Here is a 26,272-nt window from a genome sequence, read left to right as displayed (position 1 = left end):
CATTAGGTGTGCGGATGCAAGAACTGTGAAAAGATTTTTTCTCCAGCATAGTAAAACAAAAACTTCACTTTTATTATTGATGCATTAAAATTGGCATATTATAGAGACACATAATCCATGATTATGGAAAAGCGTGGAGGAGCATATTCAAAGATGGGGAGCATATACCAGGATGGGGGAGCATATGCTAGGATGGGGGACCTGGATGAGGGACAAAGATGGGGAAGCATACACCAGGATGGGGGTGCATATATCAGTATGGAGGACCAGCAAGGGGGAGTATATACCCGGATGGAGGGAGAGCATATACTAGGATGGGGCACCAGGATGGGGGAGCATATTCTGGGATGGGGTAGCATATGTATGCAAAATGGGGGAATATATGTTAGGGTGGAGGACCAGGATTGAGGAGCATATTCCAGGATGAGAGCCCAGGATGGGGGAGCATATAGCAGGATGGGGGACCAAAATGGGGAAGCATAACCAGGATGGAGGAAAATATTCCAGGATGGATGAGAAAAATGGGGAAGCACATACCAAGATGGTGGAGCATACTGCAGGATGGGGGAGCATATTCCAGTATGGGGAGCATATATCAGGATGGGAAACCAGAATGGAGGAACATATTCCAGGATGAGGAGCATATACCAGGATGGGGACAAGGAGGGGAGAGCATATTACAGGATGGAAGACCAGGATGGGGCATCATATACCAGGATTGGGAGCATATGATAGGATGGATAAGCAGATTATAGGATGGGGAAGCAAATAATAGGATGGAGGACCCAGATGGGGAAACATATACCAAGATGGTGGAGCATATACAAGGATGGGGGAGCATATAATACAATGGAGTAGCAGGATGAGGGAGCGTATACCAGGATGGGGGAGCATTGAGATTAACCCCTTAGTGACAGGGCCAAATTTTTAAAATCTGACCAATGTCACTTTATGTAGTATTAACTATAGAACACTTCAACAAACCCCTGTGATTTTGAGTATGTTTTTTCATGGCACACTATACTTTATGATAATGGTAAATTTAGATCGATAAATTTTATTTATTTATAAAAAAATATCAGAAATTTGACAAAAATGTAAAAAAATTTGCAATTTTTAAACTTTTAATGAGTATCTCTTTAAACCAGATATTTATTAATGTTTTTGTGTGTTATGACTAACATTTTCCTCATGTCTGCTTTAAATCAGCACCATTTGTAAAATGTTATTTTATTTTGTTAGCATTTTAGGAGGTTTAAAAATGTAACAACAATTTTTTATTTTTTCATGGAACTTTACAAAATTTATTTTTTAGGGTCCTATCCAGATTTGAAGTGACTTTAGGGGTCGTATATATTGGAAAACCCCCAAAAGTGATATCATTTTAAAAGCAATACCCCCTGACATGCTAAAAACTGCTGTAAGGTAGTTTATTAACCCTTCAGGTGATTTTCAGGAATTCAGTAATCATTTATATGATATAGTCACTATTGACAGCAGCATCTAAGGGGTTAAACAGATAAGGATGGTGCCAACAATGAATCGCTGATGACACAGCAAGTTGTCAGCTATAGTGTACAGCTGAAAGCTGCAAAATTGTCACCTGTATGGGGATGCTATTCTCTTATATCTCAGGTCAGCAAAAAGACGTATTGGCTGTCATTAAGGGGTTAAGTCAAGAGGTCGGAAGCGGTTCAGTCATTGCTCTGATAATACAGAGCGGCCAGTGACAGCCGGCCTCAATGCAGAGCTAATGTCAGTCAGTGCCAAAGGGCATGGCTAGAGTGGCTGCTATGTATACTCAGAGCAATGACTGAACCAGCGCCACCTCAGCTTTTTTTTTTTTTTACTTAAACTGAATGCGGACGGGGAGAATAAAGTTTTTTAAAAATTTTTCTTCCCACTGCATTAGACTGTGCAGGCGCCAGGCAGCATAATAATGCTATTAACCTGCAGATTAACCCCTTATTTGCAGGTTAATAGTGTTGCTTATGATGACAGGATCCCTTTAATTTTGCAATGCAATACTTCAATAAAATGGTGCTGGAGTCAGCAAATGTACATAACACGCTATCTGGCGCCATTTTTGGAAGGCACTGTATTTGTGAATTCGCATACACAGCATCTTAAAAAAAATATCAGGGGAATTGTACCAATGAAAATGCTCGCCACCCGGGTGTAGAATGGGTTCATTAGCTTGTCAAATATAACCTGACAGGTGTCACGTCCCTATCAAAGTGTATGAAAAAGTGTGTGTTCTCTCCCTCTTTCCCTCCCTCTACAAACACCGTCCCTTCCTAGCAGACCACCTGTCTTATTGTCTGTGTGTCCCTTCCCAGTATTTTATATGAATTTGCTATCCCTAGCTCATTTATTTGCCTTCCTCAACTCATTTGCTTGTCATGTCATTTGTTTCTTGACAGCATAATTCGCAGTTATTTCTTTTATTAGATATATTGCCAATAGAGCTATTATCCACGATTCTCAATGATTTTGTTTGATTGGGCATATTATTTATTTGGCCAAAAAAGCTATTATTCACCTCTCACAAGTATAAATATGTGTTTTCAAAGGTTTAATTACCTATTCTAAAAATAATTGCATCTCTGAATAAATCACGAACAGAAGAATTTGACCCCACAAGACATTACAGAATAATATAAAAAATATTACAATGATGTACATCAAACTGCAATTAATATACATAATTAAAATTCTCACAGTATAATATAAAAAAAGTATTAAAATCATATACAGCAAACTCTATTAAATAATACACATCATTACAATTCTTACAGAATTATATAGAGCACTACAATCCAGGTATATCATTTAGGTCAGGATCCACTTGCAAGAAACTCGCATGAGTCTCGCATCTCAATACTCGCCACTGCTGCCGGCACTCGGGACCGGAGTGTGCGGCTGCATGTATTTCTATGCAGATGAGCGCTCCGGTCCGAGTGCCAGTGGCAGCGGCGAGTATTGAGACGTGAGACTCGTGCAAGTTTCTCGCAAATATGACCCCGGCCTTAGGCTAAACATCTGTGACATTGTGAACCACATGGATTGTAGTATCGGGAGAGTCCTTTTTTAGATAGCACATTTCCTTGTGTTATACCGAACGATGGGGGAAAAAAACCAATGCTATGAACTGGGATATAAACTGGTGTGCATGCAGTATGTTCACACTAGCCACTGAACAGAAAATAAAACAAAGACAGAAACATAATGATTGAATACCCTGCAGTAAATAAATAAACAGCAATAGTGCATGACAATAAGATAGGGTATTTAGTTAACATGTGTTTTGATTAAAAAAAAAGTAAAAGCCATCCCACCACTTCATGGTGACCCTAATTGGGACAGTTCTAACTCCAGTATTAAAAATCATACCGTTTCACAAATGACATGCATATGGATAAGGGCTTGGTAGGGTGTTGTGAGAGGTGAATAATAGCCTTTTTGGCCATATAAATAATAGACCCAAGCAAACAAAATCATTGAGTATTGTGGATAAGAGCATTTTTGGCCATATAATTAATATGTCCAATCAAAATCATTGAGAATCATGCTATTAAAAAAAGAAGCTTGTGACAAATAACTGAGTTGGGGATATCAAATTAACATAAAATATAGGGAAGAGACCCACAGACAACAAGACAGATGGTCTGATAGGGCAGGAGCAGCGTGTGTAGAGAGAGGGAGAGAACACACACTATTTGATACACTTTGACAGTGGCACCTGTCAGATTATATTTGATGAGTGATGTCCCGGCTTCACTACTCCTGTCTAATTTAAGCCACAAATAATTGACTTGTGACAAACAAACTCCACCAATCACTGGTCTGAATGTTATTTTCCGCATACTAAGGGTGGTTTCACATTAGCGCTTTTTAAGCGCACGCACGGCCGGGGTAGCTCCGCCCCCGAGCCGGCTCTCTGCCCGGCGTGCCCACCCCTTGCTTGTAGCGCCGCCTCCTAGCGCACAGTGGCGCCTGCGATCGGCGCACCCTATCTTTAGCATAGGGTGCGCAGATCGTGCGCAGTCCGTGCGCTAGTTGCGCTTTGACCTGCGCTGCGCACTTTTGACGGTGCGCCGTGCGCGCCAAAATCCGAAAAGTTTGATTTTGGCGCGCACGGCGCACCGTCAAAAGTGCGCAGCGCAGGTCAAAGCGCAACTAGCGCATGGCCTGCGCACGATCTGCGCACCCTATGCTAAAGATAGGGTGCGCCGATCGCAGGCGCCGCTGTGCGCTAGGAGGCGGTGCTACAAGCAAGGGGCGGGCACGCCGGGCAGAGAGCCGGCTCAGGGGCGGAGCTACCCCCGGCCGTGCGTGCGCTTAAAAAGCGCTAATGTGAAACCAGCCTAAGGCCTATTTCACACTTCAGTTTTTTGCATCAGTCAAAATCCGCCAAAAGGACGGATGCCGGATCCGTTTTAGAACTGATGACAGCGGATGCCACGCATCCATTTTTTTGACGGATCCGACAAATGAAGAATTTTAAAGGAATCGCAGCGAGAGAGAGAGAGAATTTTTTTTTTTTTTTGTCCGGCAACAAGAAAGCAATTCGGGTTAAATCAGTGTCTGGAGGATCCGCCAGAGAAAAAAACGTTGCAAGCTCCGTTTTGAAAACTTTGAGGATGGTGACGGAGAGCAACTTTTGGCGGATCCGCAAAAAAAACGAATGCAACAGACGGCAATCTGTCACAATCCGCCTATAATGAAAGTCAATGGGGAAGAAAATTGCAGATCCGTTTTTTTCAAAACCTGGCGGATTGTGACTGATTGTAAAAAACTGAAGTGTGAAAGAGGCCTAAGCTGTAATTCCAGGTACAACTGCTACGAAATGTACAATGACATGCCTGTTGAACAAAAAAGTGGTGGGTTTTTCTCTGTCATTGTTTACCCAGGCACAGTGACCCTTCAGGTATGAACCAAACATTGCTATTATCATAAGAACACGTCATTAACCCTTTAAGGACTGGACAATTTTTGTGCTTTCATTTGCTACTCCCCTTCTTCCCAGAGCCATAACTTTTTTTTATTTTTCCATAGTTCATTTTTACCATTTTACTATTTTTCATTTACCAAGTGTGGCAACATAGCAAAAACAGCTACATTCTGAAATTTGGGATTTTTATTTAGAGTGTTAATTTTACGGTAAAAATGATCTTGCAGTATGATTCTCCAGGTCATTACGATTATGGGATAGCAAACATGCACAGTTTTTGTGACACCATTTTCCAAGAGCTGTCACTCTTCTCTTTTAATTTACAGGATATTGTGCATTGTAAGGGATTATTGTTTGCAACCAGAGCTGATGTATTCATTGGCATCATTTTAATGTAGATATGATACTTTGATCACCTCTTATTACTTTTTTTGTCCTGTTTCAGCAGCTGTAAAAACTCAATTCTGACTTTTTTTTTTTTTCTTCATTACACCGTTTACGGATCAGATTAATTTATTTTATGTTTTGATGGAAAGCAAATATGCGTATTTGAAAAAAATATATATTTCTAAATATTTAATGTGGGAAAGTGGGGATGATTTGAACTTTTAGACTTTTTTATTATCTTCATATTTTGAAAACCAAAACCATTTTTTCTTACTTTTTGCTGTATTTGTAGGTCCTTTTAGGGGACTTAAACCGGCGATTATCTGATTGCTTCTACTATACACAGCAACACAATATAACAAAAAAGTTCCAGCAACAAAGATCCAAATCAGATTGTTGAATAGACGTTAAAACTTCATCTTTATTGCAATGTCTTTAAAAACATGCTGTTAAAATTGTAAATCCAGGGGATTCCTAGATTTACAATTTTAACAGCATGTTTTTAAAGGCATTGCAATAAAGATGAAGTTTTAACGTCTATTCAACAATCTGATTTGGATGTTTGTTGCTGGAACTTTTTTGTTTGATTACCACAGCCGCTTTTTCCGAGCACCATCCTGGAGTCCACACCCAAAGCCACAGGAATTCATCTAATGGTGAGCTGAATACCTTTTTTTTTTCTTCTATATAGCAACACAATAGTATTGCTATTTATAGGAAAATTCACAGTCTCCTATGAACACCAGCCATAGGCTGGCGTTCACAGGAATCCCTTAATGACAGGCTCAGGGGTCTTCAGCAGACACCTGGTCAACATTGCAACCCATGAAGCCCCGCGATCATGTCACAAGCGCACTGATGAGTGCATAGAATAGCGCGGTTCCTGTCAGTGGACTATAAATCCACTGTCACAGATTGACAGTTGCATTTGGCAGGTTAACAGTAGCAGGTGGAGCTCAGCTCCATTCTTGTCTATTACAGGCAGATGATGGTTGAATATTACAGCCATCAACTGCTGTCAATTTACAGTCATCATCTTCCGTGCCTGCATCAAAGCCAGTGAGCTGGCATACTCTGTACATCATTTGTCTTTAAGATGTGAAAGTCCTGAGATAAAACCTATGAGACCAGATTTAAACAAGAAATTGTATGATATCAGAGGCATTTAGAGTTGTTGTTATTTACAGATTCAATGTGAACTGGTTTAAAAAAGGCTTACTTTAATAGAGGAGCCCTACAGAGTTATTTTGTGCTTAAAGCTTTGCTTTCTAGGCTGTTATCCATAATATGGCAAATGGTAAAACTGTATAAAATGGCATGAGGGATTTTTGGGCACTTTACTATATTGTAGTGACTCTGTGTGCCACCATACAAACTCCAGCATAAAACTCCACCATGTACAAGAAGCCTTTGGGCCATGGTTTAGAAATTAGATGTTCAACAGGCACATGTTAATGCTATGTTGTAGTCAATTGGGAACAAGGTCTGTATACACTTCATCCTTGGTCCCTGTGATGTGTTTTATACTATATACTTTAATAAAGAACATTTAATGTAATAGATTAGAACTTTTGTCCCACTATATTTTCAGGCTTTGCTTACTTAAAAGTAATGCTGTGGTCTCATTTACAGTGATGAACAAAAGGGTAACACTGTTTAAACTTTTGATTCTCAGGCTCCATATCTCACCATCCAAAACTGCTTTGAACTTGAGACTACCATCATTTTATAGACTGTCATCTTGGCTACTTCATACATAAATTTTGACTTACAACTATTTAGCATATGATTAGTTATGCAGCTTCTTGTCATGTCACTGTCTTGTTATTGTTTTACTACTAAAAATCTAAATTAAAATTTTTATTATTTTGTTAACATTTTGTAAGACCATCTTTGGCTTTCAACATTGCCTGATGCTCTCAATCAGATTCTAGCATGTCTCGACCAAAATCTGATCCCATGTCTCTTCTACACGTTCCCAAAATTGTTGCATACTGGTTGACTCACGTGGATATGTTTACAGCTTTTACTTTATCTCTACCCACAAGAGTTCAATATGATTGAGGTCTAGGGACTGAGGGGGCCGATTCAACCTTATATCACACTGAGCAATTAGGTAATGTGAGAACAGGCTGTATTTTGTGGTATACAGGAAGAAATAGATTTTTCAACCACCAGGAGTAAAACAGTAACAATGCAGTGCCATGACAAGAATTTGCATAAATAATCATATGCTAAATAGTTGCAAGTCAAATTTCTGTGTGAAATAGCTTAGATGATTGTCTATAAAATGGTTAAATATGGAGCCTGAAAGTCAAAAGTTCAAAACATTGTTACCCTTTTGCTCATCACTGTACATAAGAGACACTACCTAGGATTCTATCAAAATAGTGCAGCGATATGAGGAAAACATGACAAACATCATTACAGTATTTTCAGCCATGGAAAGATTACCTTAGACTACAAATCTATTTATTCAATTAATATAACATTTCTCTTGTCATAAGTTAAGAAACATTTAATACCGTCTATGTAGGAAGGAATCTGTCCAAATAAGGTCATATAGGAATGGTAGACAACCCCGCGGAATATCCAATCCACTCTTATCTCATTGTGGATCAATATGGCTTGCTTTGCAACTCCAAAAGACACAACCCACACAGCCAGGAGGAAAAGGAAAAAGAAGACGTCTTTCATCTGTGAATAAATAATCCTTGGATTACATGCCACTTTTTTATATATACAGAAATGTATTGTGTAACAGTATGGAAGAATGCCAGATACAGATGATGTGAACAGTAGAAAAGAACACTAACAAGTATGCACAGTGGGTGATAAAAATAAAAAATATTTCAGAAATGCTATTTTCTATGTTGTCTGTGAAAAATATTTGGTAGTATCTCCAGTCATCAGCTGTAATCAGCAAGGGAACCTGACAGTAACTGTTCAATTATCCTGCTGTGCTACCATGGGGCCATTTAAAAATAATGGTATTTGTTCGAATATGTGAACATAACATGTACTCCTGATAGAAAGACAAAGGAGAATATTTATCAAGCTAACCGTGCTAGAATTCTTCAGTAATTTGTACTTAAAAAACCTCTTTCATTACTTTAATCATATACAGTATGCTATTTGCAATAGACAATTTTTGTGCCATATCCAACAAGGAAGCATGACCTCACATTAAAGGCATGTGGTTTAAAGTGTGACATCATGAACAAAAATAGTGATATAAAATTCCAGCAGGAAAAAAAAAACAATCTACCATATATACTCAAGTATAAGCCATTTTTTGTGCTGGAAAAGCCCCCTTCGGCTTATAATCAAGTGAAAGTCTCAGAAGACGGAGGGGGAAGGGGAGAGGCAGTGGCAGAGCAGCGGATCACAGGGGTCAGGAGCCGGCTGCTGCTGCTAAAGACTGTGTCCGCTGCTAAAGAGAAATGAATATTCACTGCACTGGCAGTGAATTTTCTTTTCTCTATAAAAGCGGGCACAGTAGTGGCAGTCTACGGCTTTCTGCAGCGGCCGGGTGATCCTCTCCATGGGCATGGAGGGCAGTGAATATTCATTCCCTTTAGTAGCGGCACACATGTTCGCCAGGCAGCTGCACATCAGAACAATACACTGCGAGGGAGCGCAGAGACGGTAAGTAGGATGGTTTATTGTTTTAATGTTTTTCTGATGGGGGCCATGCACACCAGGATAGGGATAAGAAGCAATGCATACAAAGATAGGGATGAGGAGCCATGCATACCAGGATGGGGACGAGGAGCCATGCATATAGGATAGGGATGAGGAGAGCATGCATACTAGGATAGAGATGAGGGGGCCATGCATACCAGGATGGGGACGAAGGGCCATGCATATCAGGATAGGGATGAGGAGCCATGAATATAAAGATGGGGATAAAGAGGCATGCATACCAGGATAGGGATGAGGAGCCATGCATACTAGGATAGGGATAAGTTGGTCATGCATACAACGATGGGGATAAAAGGGCCATGCATACAAGGATGGGGATGAGGAGCCATGCATACAAGGATAGAGATGAGGGGCAATGCATACAAGGATGGGGATGAAGAGCCATGCATACAAGGATATGGAAGAGGAGCCATGCATACCACGATAGTGATAAGGAGGCCATGTACACCAGAATGGGGATGAGGGGACAATGCATACCAGGATGGGGATGAGGGGACAATGCATACCCAGCTTATACTCAAGTCAATAAGTTTTCCCAGTTTTTTGTGGTAAAATTAGGTGCCTCAGCTTATACTCGGGTCGGCTTATACTCAAATATATACGTTAATGGGTAATGCAACCTTAGACTAGACAGTCTTATAATACATTGCATTTATCAAACAGTGTGAACTACTTTGATTAATTTGGCACATTTTAACACAGTCTGTGTCTGGTCTAAGATTGCATTGTCTAAGTGTAGGGGGGTGGTGCTGTTATGGACAGTAAGAAACACTTTAAGAGACAGCACCCCCTTGTTTGCTGTAAGGGAATGTTCTGCTTCCCCCTGCAAAAGACAATGCTAATGAGCTGCCCCATGCTGATGAGAGGAGGAGTTAAGCCTGGGTTAGGTAAAAAAAAAACTGGAAGCTTCTGGAAAGCACGGCTGTGCATGTAGCTGTATAAAAGGTTTCACAGCCTGGGACTTAGTGGACTTGTGAAATTGAACAGACTTTTCGGGTGTAGCAAAGGTGGCTGTCCTGTGCTATTTTGAGAAGCCACGAAGAGACCGAGAAAGGTATTTACAGTTTCCAGGAGCACCTCCCGGACCCTGAAGCAAGGAGAAGACCGCGATTAAAGGATCTGCCAGACAGCCATACACACCACCGTACAGGACTAATGGGGGCCCCCGAGACCGGACATAAGTCCCCAACATTACCGTGAGTTTGTTCCCGTTTGTGCACATGTCAGAGCCTAGTGTAGGCTTCAATAGACAGAACACGGCAGCTGTGTGGCCTGGTTAGTAGAGGCCAGAGAGGTTATACATAGAGTAGCATCATCCTTTGTTTATTGTTTGGATTTGCCTGTGTGAAATATATTGATACTGTAATAGTTGGAGCACCGTGCTATTTGACAGCCCAGCTAAAGAATACAAACTCTTGTAAATTATCTTTTTCCACTGCATACCCCTGTTTGAACTTTCCTTATCCACTTCATTCCTTGCCTTCCAATAAATTTACCCTTTGTTGTTTGCACCTCATCTTGTGTACCGTAGTCTCCCTGCACCGGGTGGTTCCCCGGCCATCGCATCAAAAGAATTAGACAGTATTCGTAAATATACTGCATTTTATGTTGTTTATTTATGCCATGGCTAATAGGTGAGCTCCAAAATGAGGGTCTGGGATCTGCTGACCCAAAATGTTGTAATGTTAATTGCAAATAGCTTTTCCAAACCAGAGAGTCTAATATAAACAAGTATTACTTACCATTCTCTTAACAATTATGATTTTAGGTCCAAGAGTTTTACTTATTGTAAAAATATGCATTAGACGCAAGCAAAAAATTACAAAATCTAGAGATAAAATAATTCTTCCTGGGTAAAATGTTGCTGGTATTAACCTGTAAAAGAGAGGCTTTATTCATAATTTATTATACACTAAATATACAATAATGTGAATCAATAAAGAAAGAAAAAACATAAAAGGTGATTTTATATATTATTATTAGGTTTGAGAACATTTGCATTTTGTAGTCCAAGGCATTTTTAATTATTTTGTGGTAAGTTCAAACACTTTACTCAGAACAGAAATGGAGCCTGCTGAACCAGTGCCAGGTGCTAGCTGTAACATATGTAGTACGTGTGCCGACTGGGGGGTGGTCCCTTTCGGCTGCGGAACAGACAGGAGACAGACGTAGAAATCCGTTCAATCAAGTCCAAACTTTATTGGGTGTCCTCTTGACATCCACAGCAGACACAACAGCTTCTGCTCCCTTGCCTGGGTACCTTTCACCTCCTTTCTGCTGTTGTTCAGGAAGACTCCTAGGTTCCTTCACTGTGGCCATGGCCACAGTGCTTCCCCCGACCGAGTCTGCCTGCCGCAACACCTACTCACTCTTCGGTGTCCAGCTGTCCTGTACCCCAGACCTCTGTTAGTCACTGCCGTCCTGTCCTGCAGCTGTCCTCTCTGGGCCACCCCCTTCTCTGCATAAACATCTCTTTCTCTTCTGCTTTTTCTAAGCTTCTCCTACCTCCGTCCTCTCCGGAGCTCTTCCCACTTCTCTTATCCTCCTGGGCGTCTGCCCTGCCCCTGGACTCTCCTTCCTTATATCTCCTCCTTCTGGAAATCCCCTTCTCAGTCCCATAACACCGCCCACCATGACTATTCAGTTTCCCTAGCCTAAGTTTGGCTGTTAAGTCCTTCTCTCACTACTTTATGTCCTCATCTTGTGGCCAAAACCCAGTACTACACCATCTTTCACTAATTCTAGCTGTTGTCCCACACATCTACATACAAGTCAGAGTAAAGCATTGCATGCATCATCTCTTTCACATTTCCTCTTTATCAGACAGGTCCATAGGTCAGTCCACCACCTACACATATGACTGACATGCCTCTGAGATAGGACCAGTCGTTTGACCAATTAATTGAAGTGGATAGCATTAGACAGTTAGACAAAGAGAACAATATTCTTCTGTCACCCCACTGGTCTCCACAATGTGATAAGAAAAGGACATAAAGCAAAAAATGCAATAAACATTTTCATAATGAAAAATGCTTTATTATATAAAAAGCTAAAGAAATAAAGTGCACTATAGGTATTGCCACTTGTCCGAAGTTGAAAGAATCCAGAGTGTCTCACGCCATAATTCATCTGTGCAACATTTGCTCATCAGCATGAGTGGTGGCCTGAGATGACCAGTCACGCTGAAGAGCTGGGAAGAATGACTCCCTGCACTGTGATTTCTCACAGTGAACAGTGATGATCTCACTGAGGTCAGCACAGTTCATGGACCTGCTCTCAGTGCAGCAAGTCATTCTCTCCAGCTCTTCAGCGTGAGTTGTCGCCTCAGGCAACCTCTCAAACTGACGAGCAAATGTCGCACAGATGTATTATAGTGTTGGACACTCTGGATTCTTTCAACTTTGGGCAGATGAGGGATATTGCTTTTTTTATTTTTATTTGTTTACAGGGGACAATGGCTTCAGGGGATTAGGTGTTAAGGTGAGTATAATGTGAATTTTTATTTTAATCTTAATTTTACACTTGATGTAGATAGTGAGGGTGGAATACAACTCAAAACACTGTCCCCTGCTCTCACTGACCACAAGGATCACCGGGGGACAATGATGTGAGCTGTCTTCAGCACATGGTGCCTGAGAACAGTGCAAACTGTGCCAGCTTTTCTCAGGCGCCGGGACGTTTGATATTGATGTGGCACACGGTTGCCACACTTATGAAACACATGGACACAGAGACATGGATATCTCCGGTACTGGTTTTTCCATTATGGGAAATATCAGGACGTGTGAAAGAGCCCTTATAGAAAAGAGTTCAGGAATAAGATGCATCAAATTAATTAAAAGATATGTGTCACTTAATGAATTTGGCGCATATTCTCATTGATGTACATTTTTCTGATGTGCTGTATGCTGCCACTTTTGATTAATTTGTCAAGCCAGTGTTGCCATGCATTGTCCCGCCTCAGCTCCACCCCAGCTCAAACCACTTTGGTGCAGCTGGCCAAAAAGTGCCATAAAAACATCTATATTAAATTTTGGGCTGCCCCAAAAATGTGCCACATTTCATAGTGTTTCACACCACAATTCTTGTGCAAACACTTTTAAGAACAGAGGCCCAAAGTGATAATTTATCTAATGAACCCTTTTCTTTATTAAGCCCCTCTGCAGCATCTAAGGGTTTCAGCCTTAGATGACTGTCTTTTTAGACTCTAAGTTAGTTAAGTGTACATAGCCCATATACCAAAAGCAAAAAAAGAAATCTCCGTAGTAGTCACAATTTTTTTTTTTTTGTATATGGGGGATTACGATGTATAACATTCCATAAGCAAAAATGCGGTGGACAGGCACATCCAATAGCAAAAATTCTTCAAGCTTTATTCCAAATACATATCTTTAAAAATCCATACAAGAGATACTCTATAACTAAGGGCGCAGTTAGCGCCAGAAACGCGTCAGAGCAGTTTCTTTACCACTATTCACATATGGAATTTTAACAATATGGATGTATAATAATGCTTGAAGAATGTTTTATCTTTGGATGTGCTTATCCACTTTTTTCTCAATAAGTGTACATATCGTTCGAGGTATGTGTACCTGAGGTATACCCTGGTGGAAGGCATAAAGCATATACATAAGTCATGGTATGCTATGGGTGTACAGACATCATATCATAAACTAATCCCGCTACATTGTCCCTATGTAGTGAAAGCCACTGAGCTTTACTATACAACTGAGAAAAAGTTATTCTCTCAGAAGACATTCTTTTGTCCCCTGTCTGGGAACGAAGTCCTATGGATATAATTATTGCATACAGGGAAGCTTCTCTTGAGGAAGTCTAGGGCATTCCATTGCACACATCAACTTCATGTGCCAAAAGGTTAAAGATTGGAAACCATTTAGTATGTCAATTTTGCATTAAAATATTTTTCACATTTCACTTTTGAATTAGCTTTGTTGTAGAATGAACAACAACAAACACAAATAACAGTATTGCTATCTAACCTGCAGAACAAACCACTGATAAAGATTAGAATGGCACAGACATCCAGCTTGTTCCAGAAGTCACTGATGTACAATGAAGCTTGTTTCAGAATTCCAAATCCATCAGGGTCATCCAGCACCTGCAGACACATTAGCAATCATCCTTACCTATTACTTTCTCCTAAAAAAAAGACGTTGTATATTTTAGACATTACTTTATACATGCAAGTCATAAGAAAATTTTAGATCTCTGTTTTACCAGTTCTAAACACCCAACAGATGAGGCCACATTCCTGACGTATTGACCATTGTGAAAAGAAAAGGGGGAGACAGGGCGCTTCCAATGCGTAGGTCTGTATGGAAAGTAGATGAGTGCACAGCAAGTGTTAGGCTCACCTGATAGGGTTGTGAGAGTCACAACACCTATAATCGCATAAAACAGCTGCAGCAGTCTGCACAAGGTCCAAGGACTTGGTACAAAGAGAAGGCTGGTAGTGCAATAAGAGACTGCGCTGCTGTGGTAGAATTCAAGTTATCTTTATTGCCAACGCATTTCCTGAGCCAGCCCCAGCTCACTTCATCAGATGAAGTGAGCTGGGACTGGCTCAGGAAACGCGTTGGCAATAAAGATACCTTGAATTCTACCACAGCAGCGCAGTCTCTTATTGCACTACCAGCCTTCTCTTTGTATTGACCATTGTGGCAGCACCTTGCTAGTACTATACTACAAGGGACCACCTCAGTGTAAGGCCTCTTTCACACATCAGGTTTTCGCCGTCAGGCGCGATCCGGCTCTTCTAACAAAAACCGGATCCAGCGAAATGCAATAACGGATCCGGTTTCCCCCCCCATTGACTTGCATTAGCGCCGGATCGCGCCGGATGGCCATGCGTTTCGTCCGGTTTTCGCCGGATCCAGCAATGTGTCGCAATCCGGCGTCTGGAAAAAACGGCTACTGTAACGTTTTTTGTCTCCGGCGAAAAAGCCGGACCCACCGGATCCAGCGCGTCCAGCTTTTTCACACAATGAAAGTCTATGAGCGCCGCAATGTGCCTGATCTGGCGAAAGCCGGATCCGTTTTTTTGGATCTGAGCATGCTCAGTAGCTCTGCCCACAGCACACATATATAAAACCATGACAGTGAGACCGTCAGCCACACCCAACATGCCACCCAAGACAGGAATCAGGCGCAGGAGAAGGCACGAGAGAATTTCACCACCACCAGCACCACCACCACCCCAAATGGAGCAAAGCGACCATGCTGAACAACTGGAAGGGAGTCCACCAGCAGATGACAGACGGTAATTATCAAATCCCCCATTCCTCAAAACTAGGGCCATGGAATATCAAGATATTCATTGGCCCTTTGTTTCTCTTTATTCAACAGCCGCCCAAGAGATGCAGCAGCAGCACTGGCAGCACTGGCAGCAGCAGCAGCAGCACCACCCACAGGCATGGAGTCTGGCCAGCAGGAGGACACCACGTCTTCTTCTGGGAGCCCTCCCTCGCATCGTCAGCGTTTGACGGTAAGTTTTTATTTCCAAAATCCATCATCTCTGTAATATATGCCTATTCATTGGCTTTTATTTCAAAACAGGAATCACAAGCTGAAGAGGAGCTCCCAGAAGAAGAAGGAAGGGGTGGACAGACACCTGGAGTGGGCTCACAATTGGTAAGTTTTTTTCATCAAACGCAGAAACACAACATCACACTACACACAACACATAGAAAACAATGTACCGCAGACATCACACAGCAAACAAATATGCCAACATCCAAACACATAAATTTTTTTCTTTTCTTCTCTAGTCTTCCCAATCTGGTGCTCGGCCAAGAGGTCCTCGCAGTGCCTCCCAGGGTCGTCGACGACAGCAATGCGGCGGTCACCAGCGTGTAAGTATAATATTTAAGTTAAATTTTGGTACACTTTTTATTTCATGTCTTAAAGTGTGGTGCCTAATTTTGCTCTTTTTCTCTTTTACTTTAACAGCCTTCACAGCGTGCTCCCGACTCTGACGGTGAGGATGGAGGAATTGATGATGACCAGCTAATCGATCTCGTCAGAGAAAGGGAGCCGCTATGGAATATGGCTGACCGCCACCATGCTGACCTGATAGTTACCCGACGGCTCTGGGAGGAAATCTGTTCGCTCCTTGTGGACCGCTGGGAGGACCTCGATGCTCGGGCCCAGATTAAAGACTGTAAGTATATACAGTACCGGTTGCTGGATGTAAACCAGTGTTTCCCGAACTCCAGTCCTCATGGTCCCCACGGATCATGTGTTCAGGATTTCTATTTACTATGGAAATCATGAAAACATGACCCCTGGGGACCACGAAGACTGGAGTTTGGGAAACACTGATGTTGTATACTAACCACTTTGTCCTTTCTCGTTTCAGGGGAGAGAATTGTGAAGCGGTGGCGGTCTGTGAGGGATTGTTTCAAGAAGGAGTTCAATAAAGAGATGCGGGCCCCGAGTGGATCTGGAGGACGCAGGAGCAAGTACAAGTACGCACGAGCCCTGTCGTTCCTCCAGGATACAATGGTCACCAGAAGGTAAATATTACACACCACATGTAAAAAAAAAATGTTTAGATGTAAAAAAAATTTTTCAGCCCGGGCCATGCCATGTCACTATTTTAATTGTTTTTTTTTTTCTCTTTATTCCACAGCACGGTGAGCAGCACTCGGGAGCCTGCACGGTTGGACCCTTCTGAGGCGATCCCTGAGGAGACCGGCACCGAGGGACACTTCGACCGCCCCAGTACATCTGCACCTTCCCAGCCTTCCCACACATTAGACCCATCTGTCCCATCCACCAGCGCAGGAGCATCGTGGCCGACAACATTACATGGAGCTGCTGGTGAGGAGATCGCTTTCCCTTTACCCCACCCTTCTGCCCCTGCCACCTCCAGTACACCTGCGGGTACTGGGCGGCAGTGGCAGAGGGGTCAGGAAAAGACTTATGGCCAGAGTTCTTGCATCTGAATGTATCTTTCCAGAACTGTCTAAAAGTCTTGTCAGAGCAAATCTCCGCAGGCTTTCAGCAGATCAACTCCAGCATTCTGGAGGTGAAGACACTTCTGCAAACCATGCATTCAGAAGCAAGATCTTCGCCAATCCACACCTTTTTCAGGTCTGTTGTGGAGCGTATGGAAACGCTCTCTCCTAGCCAGCAGATGCATGTAATGCATTCGTGCCACGGTGCTCTCCAGCATGTTACCTCCCAACCTCCTCCTCCCACCCCAGTAGTTCCTCCACCTGCACCCCCTCCAGCCACTTTCCCTCCTCCCCCCTCCTATTACATACCAGCCACCTCCCCAGTACCAGCAACCTCCCCAGTACCAGCAACCTCCCCATTACCAGACATCTCCCCACTTCCAGCAACCTGCCCCATACCAAACTCCTTCCCCGTACCAAACTCATTCCCAATACCACTTTCCATCCACATCATCTGCTCCTACAGTCCCTGCCCAACCCTCCACTCCTCCACCCACCACTTCTTCTGCCTCCCACATGTCCACCCATTCTCTAGCTTTTTCCACACCTTCACCTCTAACTGTTCCTTCCCCACCACGATCCCAGTCCTCTCTCCACACTCCCAGTGTCGAAGTGTCCCGCAGCCCCTCCAGTAGTATTTCCACCCCACACTACACAAATTTATAAAAATGTGTGTTTTTAAATAAATGATCAATTTTCTGGTTTCAAAGGTTTATTAAAAAAGTTTATTTAAATTTCAAAAAAGTTTTATAAAAAAAAAAATTTCAATAAAAGTTTAATTATTGTTTTACACTGGTTGTCTGTCATTTCTTTCTGCGGCGAAATATGGTAAAAAAAAAAGGTTAAATACAGGGTATTTAAAAGGTAAAAAGGTTTTCAAAACCAGGTATATAACTGTAGGTAAAAGGCAAATACATTTTACCTTTTTGCCACAGTTGTGTTCCTGGATGTGTTTGAAGCAAAGTATTTCACCAAAAAAGTTGTGTATCTTGTTGGTGATTTCCTAACAATGTACACAACTTTTGTTAAAAGGTGAAATACTTTGCATAAAACACAACCAGGTACACAACTGTGGCCTAAAGGTAAAAATAGTTAAACCAGGACAAGATAGACAACTTTGGTTGGCAAAGGTATATACTGTTGGTCAATGGCGGATCTTAATAGGGGCGGATGGGGCGGTCGCCCCGGGCCCAAGGTTTTTTGGGGGCCCAGGGGCAGGGGCGGGCTGCAGGCCCGGCGTCAGCACCCGGCGTACCCGGGCAAGTGCCGGGGCCCTGGCGTGACGGAAGGGCCCACACACGGTGACACACTGTCTGACTGCTGGGGAATGCGACCTTGAATCTGAATCAGTGGCGCCGGCAGGAGACGCGTGCCATTAGCCAATCGCAGTCCAGCAGCAGCCCAGGAGTGTCGTTTGATTGGTGGAGACCGTGGAGAGCTCCCCTCCCCTGTCTCTTGTCACGTGTGCGACGCAGGGAGGAAGTGACGAGGCGGAGACAGGACGGGGCGGAAGGAGGAAGCAGGAGCTTGTGAAGCGTGCTGCGCGCCTCTCTCTGGACATGAAGGGACCGGGCGGTGACCGGACATCAGCGACAGGCGGCGCACTGTCGCACATCTCCTGACCTGAGTCCTGACACCTAGTGAGTGGCTGGCGCTGCGGCTCGCTGAGTGAGGCTCATCAGTCCTTGCTCCAACTCCAAGACAGTGAGTGGTGGTGCCGGCGGCTCCTGCTGCGGCAGCTCCAGCTGGCAGTGGCACCCGGGCCCAGGCGCTCAGTGAGGCTCCTCGCTCAGGCGGCTCCTGCTGCAGCAGCTTCCAATCCACTGACTGCCGCACCGGACACTGGCAGCTGATCTCCTGATACAGGTCAGAAAAATAGTGTGCATTTTATCTGTGCAATGAGCCAGGGTTCATACTCCTTGAGACAGTCAACAGCGACTACAAGCTGTGGTCCTATTTCAGACCTGAACAACAGTGCAAATTAAACCAAGCGAAGGCAAAAAAAAGCAATCTAGTAAGTAACACTTTTTTATTCCCGCCGAGCAAAATATATGGTGTGGAAAACTGGATCACAGATTGTTTCAAAAGTCTGCAAAGTGTTCAAAGCCAGAAAATTAGAGGGCATACGAAATATAAAACGAGTATTAAATACGCTCTAAATATTTATAGAAAACATTCAAAACAATTGGAAAAGAATGATATGGTGGACCAATCATTTCTGAATTTTACCTTATTAGCTTTCTCATAGGGTTACAAGCTATGAAGTTATATTTTGATAACGTTTATGCGCTTTATATATATGTTACATTAGTCTTAATCATCACTAGAAATTTCTTACAATTAAAACTGATCTAAGGCAAGTTTCACACATCCGGTTTTCTCATTCTCATATTTTTTTTTATTTATAAAATGAATTAAATGGGGGAGGGGGTGAGTGGGGGCTGTACACAATGAAGGAGGGGTGACTGGGGCCTGTATATGATGAAGGGGGGGTGACTGGGGCCTGTACATGATGAAGGGGGGGTGACTGGGGCCTGTATATGATGACGGGGGGGTGACTGGGGGCTGTATATGATGACGGGGGGTGACTGGGGGCTGTATATGATGAAGGGGGGTGACTGGGGTTGTACAGGATGAAGGGGGTGAGTGGGGGCTTCACAGCATGAAGGGGGGATGAGTGGGGGCTTCACATGATGAAGGGGGGTGAGTGGGGCTGCACATGATGAAGGGGGGGTGAGTGGGGCTGCATATGATGAAGGGGTGAGTGGGGCTGCACATGATGAAGTGGGGGATAAGTGGGGCTGCACATGATGAAGTGGGGGATAAGGGGGACTGCACATGATGAATTAAGGGGTAAGTGGGACTGCACATGATGAAGTGGGGGATAAGTGGGGCTGCACATGATGAAGTGGGGGATAAGTGGGGCTGCACATGATGAAGTGGGGGATAAGGGGGACTGCACATGATGAATTAAGGGGTAAGTGGGACTGCACATGATGAATTAAGGGGTAAGTGGGACTGCACATGATGAATTAAGGGGTAAGTGGGACTGCACATGATGAATTGGGGGTAAGGGGAACTGCACATGATGAATTAAGGGGTAAGTGGGACTGAACATGATGAATTGGGGGTAAGAGGGACTGCACATGATAAATTGGGGTAAGGGGGACTGCACATGATGAATTGGGGGTAAGGGGGACTGCACATGATGAATTGGGGGTAAAATTAACTGCACATGATGATGGGGAGTGGGGCTGCACATGAAGTTGGGGGGGAAGGGGACTGCACATGATAAAATGGAAGGGGGGATAAGGGGCTGCAAATGATGAAGCGGCACTGCAGATGAAGTGAGTGGGTGATAGGGGACTGCAATGGATGAAGTAAGGGGACTTCAAATTAAAGTGGGGACATTAAAGTGGATCCCCTATGGCCAGGATCACGTTGGGCGATTTTGTGCGTATTGGCCGTAGGCCTACAGCTTATGTGCAACGTCTTTTTAGGCCAAGTCCACACGTGGTGGAATGGTGGCGGGTTTTCCGTATGGACCCGCAGCAAACCAAGTGCTGCGGTCCGTACGGCTGTCAATTCCCGCACGGGGACCGCAGCGCTCAGGTGGGAAGGGGGGTACAGGGGCCCAGGTTTTATGAACAGCCCCGGGCCCATAGTCCACTTAATCCGCCACTGCTGTTGGTACAGAAGGTTCACAAGTTTGGTTAGGGCACAAATCTTTCACACTCTGTCATCCTGCCAGTCTATTCTGCCTTGAGGCGACATAAAGTATTGTGCAAAATTGTCCCTCATTACTGAAACCGTCACAGAACTTCTAGTGGTAATCTTGCAAGGTGGTTTCTTCAGAGGTGTCATTAATGGAAATGGGTTCCTTGCAGAAAACAAAATTGTGGAGTACCACGCAAGCTTTGATCACCTCGTCAACAGTTTCTGTCTTGATGTTGATCGCAGTCAATAGGACCCGCCATTTGGCTGTCAGAATACCAAAGGTACATTCAACCATTCTTCTTGCTCTTGTGAGGCGGTAATTAAAAAGGCGTTTTGTTCTTGGCAATCTTCTGCTACCGTACGGTTTCAAAAGGTGTTCTGACAGCTGGAAGGTTTCATCCCCTACACAGACAAATGGCATAGGTGGACAAGATGTTTGCGGCAGCGGTCTAGGGGATGGGAACTGGAAGGTGTTTCCATACAGTTTACGCCCCATGGCAGACAGTTTGAAAACTTGAGAGTCATAGGCCCCAATATCAACAGCAATAAATTTGTATTTCACGTCAGCGATGGCCATGAGGACAATTGAAAAATATTTGTGGTAATATTCCGATCCCGATCCTGCTGGCTTTACAATGCGGATATGTTTCCCGTCCACAGCGCCCAAGCAGTTCGGAAACTGACATATCTGTATAAACTTTTTCAATAAGTTTAAAATAAAAGCATTACATACCAAAACTCAGCTATAACACTTGGAGATACAAACTACCACCAACAAGATTGCAGTGAAATTGTGCTCTGATGCGAGCATATCCAATAAATGTGGCTTACCTTAAAGTCACCATCAGACGCTCTGCGGGTGAAACAGAGAAGCGGCAATAGGTGTCCGATTTTCTTATGAGGTGTGCAATGCGCTCCACCAAGTAATCAAAATTCTCCATTTTCATCCGAACAAATCCAAAAAATTTCTCCTGGTTTCGTCTAAGGTCCATGCAGAGTGTAGAATAGACCCCACGCGTAATTCTCTTGGCTGTGATGGGGTGGATCCACAAACGTCGTCTATGATGCCTGATGCGCTGCTGTCTCGCTCTCTCCTTCTCCAGAACAATCACCCTCAAACGATTCGCCTGTGCTGTAAAATCCGCCAAATTCTTCAAAATATTTCCAATCACAACATCAATCTTCGCCAGTCACTTGCTCTTCTCTCCAACCTGCACTTTTTCCTCTACAACCTGTCAAAGAAGGGCTGTAGGAACACGGTATATATAGTTTTTCAGTAGCCAATCCTGTTCGGAAGGCCACAAGGAGCCTTTTTAAAAACCGGATCCGGCGTAATCCGTCGAAAAACGGATCGAAAACCGGATGAACCGGATGAGACGGATCCGGTTTTGGCTGTCATGCGCAAGACGGATCCGGCAGAAAACCGGATCTGTCACATCCGGTTTTAAAAAACATTTGCCGGATCCGGTGCTCCGGCACGACGCCGGAACGCGCCTGACGGCGAAAACCTGATGTGTGAAAGTAGCCTTACTCTTATCAGTTTAAGACTTACTTTCTACATTGCTTACAATTAGCAATAATTGTTGCACTACAGAAAAGATGAATGTATTATTATTATTGGGGTATAAGGGGTAACGTTTCTTCTTGTGGAGAGTCAAATACCAGCTTTGGCATGTCAAGGTAAGGAGGCTTATTCACTATGCAATGCTCCTCTGGGAAATTTAATATGCAAATTGTCACTTCAGAGAGAAAGAGGCCTTGAACTATATAGCGCCACATGTTGGAAGCAGCAATCCTACAGATCACAGTCAATCCTTTAATGAGTCTTGCAATATGACTTAAGATAAAAGCCAAATCAGAATCTCAATTTGTAGACACAATGTTTCGAATTATTTGCCCTCCTCAGTGCAAAGTATGAGAACTGATTTGGCTAGGTGAGAGGCTTCTAACAAGTGATGCTACAGAGTTCAAGTCCTCTTTCTCTCTGAAGAAGCAATTGTGATACGTGTTCTTATTGTCATTTTAACAAATGTTGTCCCCCTCACATTTTAGTTGAAAGAAAACATTACTTTGTATTAGCATACCTGCCTGATTTCCTCACAAACCAGTGAAAAGAGCCAGAAATAGATGATGAGTTCCCTCCATGAAGGACTTCGTTGGAAATCTATCATTATCACATATGCAAAAAGCAGCAGAAAGCTGAAGTATGCTAAGATGTTTAGATGGAAAATAACAACTGGTGCCATGAAGAAAGCTTGGAAACGTTCAGTGGGGGTCAACACATTCTTCTTTTTAAGGGTAGGAGTTTGTGACCTAAAATATAAATAAATGTGAATAAAAATTCCTGAATCTGTCCTATGGTCTATGGGGTTATAAGATGATTTGGGATTTTATAGGAAGTAAAGCAGAAAGTTGAGTAGAACAGAGAACCTATAAATCTCTTGCATGAAATCATTGAAACATATGTAACAAAGATTCCCTCACATTGATACATAAGTATCACATATATCATGACACAGCATAAAATTGCGCTGTTTTAAGGCTGATAATTTTGCATTAAATATCTTGAGATGTGTTGAAATAACAGAGAGGAATGAATCCATAGCTGGGGCTAAATAGTTGTTTGACCTTTATCTAAGATGATGAGGAAAATTATCAATACAATGGAAAGTGGCTCATAAAAGCTAAGGTGGAATAGTGAAAAAGCTTAATATTAACCCATTTACTACCAAGGGTGGTTTTGCACGTTAACTCCCAGGCCAATTTTTACAATTCTGACCACTGTCCCTTTATGAGGTAATAACTCTGGAATGCTTCCATGGATCCCGGTGATTCTGACATTGTTTTCTCACAACATATTGTACTTCATGCTAGTGGTAAAATTTCATTCATATAACTTGCGTTTATTTGTGAAAAAAATGGAAATTTGGCGAAAATGTTGAATATTTCGCAATTTTCCAACTTTGAAATTTTATGCTCTTAAATCACAGAGATATGGCACACAAAAAACTTAATAAGTAACATTTCCTACATGTTTACTTTACATCAGCACAATTTGGGAACCAAAATTTTTTTTTTGTTAGGAAGTTATAAGGATACCTGATATGTGGGGGGGAACCACTGTTTGGGCGCATGGCAGAGCTCGGAAGGGAAGGAGCGCCGTTTGACTTTTTCACTGCAAAATTGGCTGGAATTCAGATTGGACGCCATGCCACATTTGGAGAGCCCCTGATATGCCTAAACAGTGGAAACCCCCCCACAAGTGACCCCATTTTGGAAACTAGACCCCCCAAGGAACTTATCTAGATATGTGGGGTGCACTTTGAACCCCCAAGGGCTTCACAGAATTTTATAACATACAACCGTACAATTAAAAAAATCATATTTTTTCCACAAAAATGATCTTTTCACCCCCAATTTTTATTTTCCCAAGAGTAACAGGACCCCAAAAGTTATTGTGCAATTTGTCTTGAGTATGCTGATACCCCATAAATGGGGGTAAACCACTATTTGGGCACATGGCAGAGCTCGGAAGGGAAGCAGCGCCATTTAACTTTTTTGTCTAGATTTGAGATGGGACGCCATGTCGCGTTTGGAAAGCCCCTGATGAGCAAAACAGTGGAAACCCCCCAATTCTAACTCCAACCCTAACCCTAACCCTAGCCCTAACCCTAGCCCTAACCCTAACCCTAATGGGAAAATGGAAATAAATACATTTTTTTTATTTTATTATTTTATTATTTTTCCCTAACTAAGGGGGTGATAACGGGGGGGTTTGACTTACTATATATGGTGGGTTTTTATTTTTGGCAGCTGTCATACGCTAAAAGACGCTTTTTATTGTAAAAATAGTTTATGCATCACCACTAGTGTTAAGCGATACCTTCCGATATCTAGAAATATCGGATCGGATTGGCCTGATACACAAAAAGTATCGGGTATTGCCGATTCCGATACCGGAAGTCCCATTCAAGTCAATGGGACAGAAATATCGGATTTTAAAAAAACCCTTTCTTTCCTTGTACATCCAGTTCGGGAGGGGGGAAGAATGTGGGCGGTGCGTGGGTGGACACTGTGCGTGTCTGTGCGTGCGGGTGGGCTCTTTGCGGGCCTCTCTGGGGTCTGTACGGGCCTAACGGGGGTCTGTGCCGGCTGCCGGTGGTCTGTACGGGCCTGCCGGAGGTCTGTGCCGGCTGCCGGGGGGTCTGTGCCGGCTGCCGGGGGTCTGTACGGGCCTGCCGGGGGTCTGTGCCGGCTGCCGGGGGGTCTGTGCCGGCAGCCGGCACAGACAGTAGTAGTCCCATCATCCGGTTTTAAAAAAACCCTTTCTTTCCTTGTACATCCAGTTCGGGAGGGGGGAAGAATGTGGGCGGTGCGTGGGCGGACACTGTGCGTGTCTGTGCGTGCGGGTGGGCTCTTTGCGGGCCTCTCTGGGGTCTGTACGGGCCTGCCGGGGGTCTGTGCCGGCTGCCGGGTGTCTGTACGGGCCTGCCGGGGGTCTGTGCCGGCTGCCGGGGGGGTCTGTGCCGGCAGCCGGCACAGACAGTAGTAGTCCCATCATCCGGCTAATGTGTTGAATGTAAGAAAAAAAACACAAGCATACATACTACATACATACTACATACATACAACATTCATACAACATACATACTACATACTACATACATACTTCATATATACTACATTCATATAACATACATACATACTACATACATACTACATATATACTACATTCATACAGCATACATACATACTACATACATACTACTTATATACTACATTCATACAGCATACATACATACTACATACATATATACAACATACATAAAACATGTTACAGATATACTACATACATACTACATACATACTACATACTACATACAATTAGAGTTGAGCGATACCATCCGATACTTCAAAGTATCGTATCGGATGGTATCGGCCGATCTTTAAAAAAAGTATCGGTATCGCCGATTCCGATACCGGAAGTCCCATTCAAGTCTATGGGACTTCCGGTATCGGAATAAGAAAAACCCTTTCCTGCCCTTGTACAGCCTCTCTGGGGTCTGTACGGGCCTTTCGGGGGGCTGTGCCGGCCTGCCAGGGGGTCTGTGCAGGCTCCGGTGGTCTGTGCCGGCCTGCCGGTGGTCTGTGCAGGCTCCGGGGGGCTGTGCCGGCCTGCCGGGGGGCTGTGCCGGCCTGCCGGGGGGCTGTGCCGGCCTGCCAGGGGGTCTGTGCAGGCTCCGGTGGTCTGTGCCGGCCTGCCGGTGGTCTGTGCAGGCTCCGGGGGGCTGTGCCGGCCTGCCGGGGGGCTGTGCCGGCCTGCCGGGGGGCTGTGCAGGCTCCGGGGGTCTGTGCAGGCATCGTCCGATGGGACTACAAGTCCCATCTGGCGATGCCTGCTACCATGACAGTGATTGACACATTAGCCAATGATGGGACAGTAGTAGTCCCATCATCCGGCTAATGTGTTAAATGTAAAAAAAAAAAAAAAAAAAAATTACATGCTACATTCATACTACATACTACATAC

At 43.6% G+C, this 26,272-nt stretch overlaps 1 protein-coding gene across 1 annotated transcript in view; it reads right to left on the bottom strand.

Moving 5' to 3' along the window:
* Positions 1–26,272, bottom strand: part of TRPM2 (transient receptor potential cation channel subfamily M member 2) — a 1,217,227-nt gene that overhangs the window by 595,853 nt on the left and 595,102 nt on the right. The window contains exons 19-22 of the mRNA XM_073558209.1: positions 22,827–23,055; positions 14,047–14,165; positions 10,789–10,921; positions 7,867–8,038 (exon numbers count right to left, since the gene is read on the bottom strand). Of these exons, the coding sequence (XP_073414310.1) occupies positions 7,867–8,038; positions 10,789–10,921; positions 14,047–14,165; positions 22,827–23,055 (653 nt within the window). The remainder of the gene's footprint in view (positions 1–7,866; positions 8,039–10,788; positions 10,922–14,046; positions 14,166–22,826; positions 23,056–26,272) is intronic.

The sequence above is a fragment of the Dendrobates tinctorius genome, unplaced genomic scaffold (genome assembly GCF_039654945.1).
Source record: "Dendrobates tinctorius isolate UK_male_01 unplaced genomic scaffold, ASM3965494v1 ptg000254l, whole genome shotgun sequence".
Taxonomy (NCBI): Eukaryota; Metazoa; Chordata; class Amphibia; order Anura; family Dendrobatidae; genus Dendrobates; species Dendrobates tinctorius.
The sequence above is the reverse complement of the archived record's forward strand: the minus strand, read 5'-3'. Positions and strand labels throughout refer to the sequence as shown.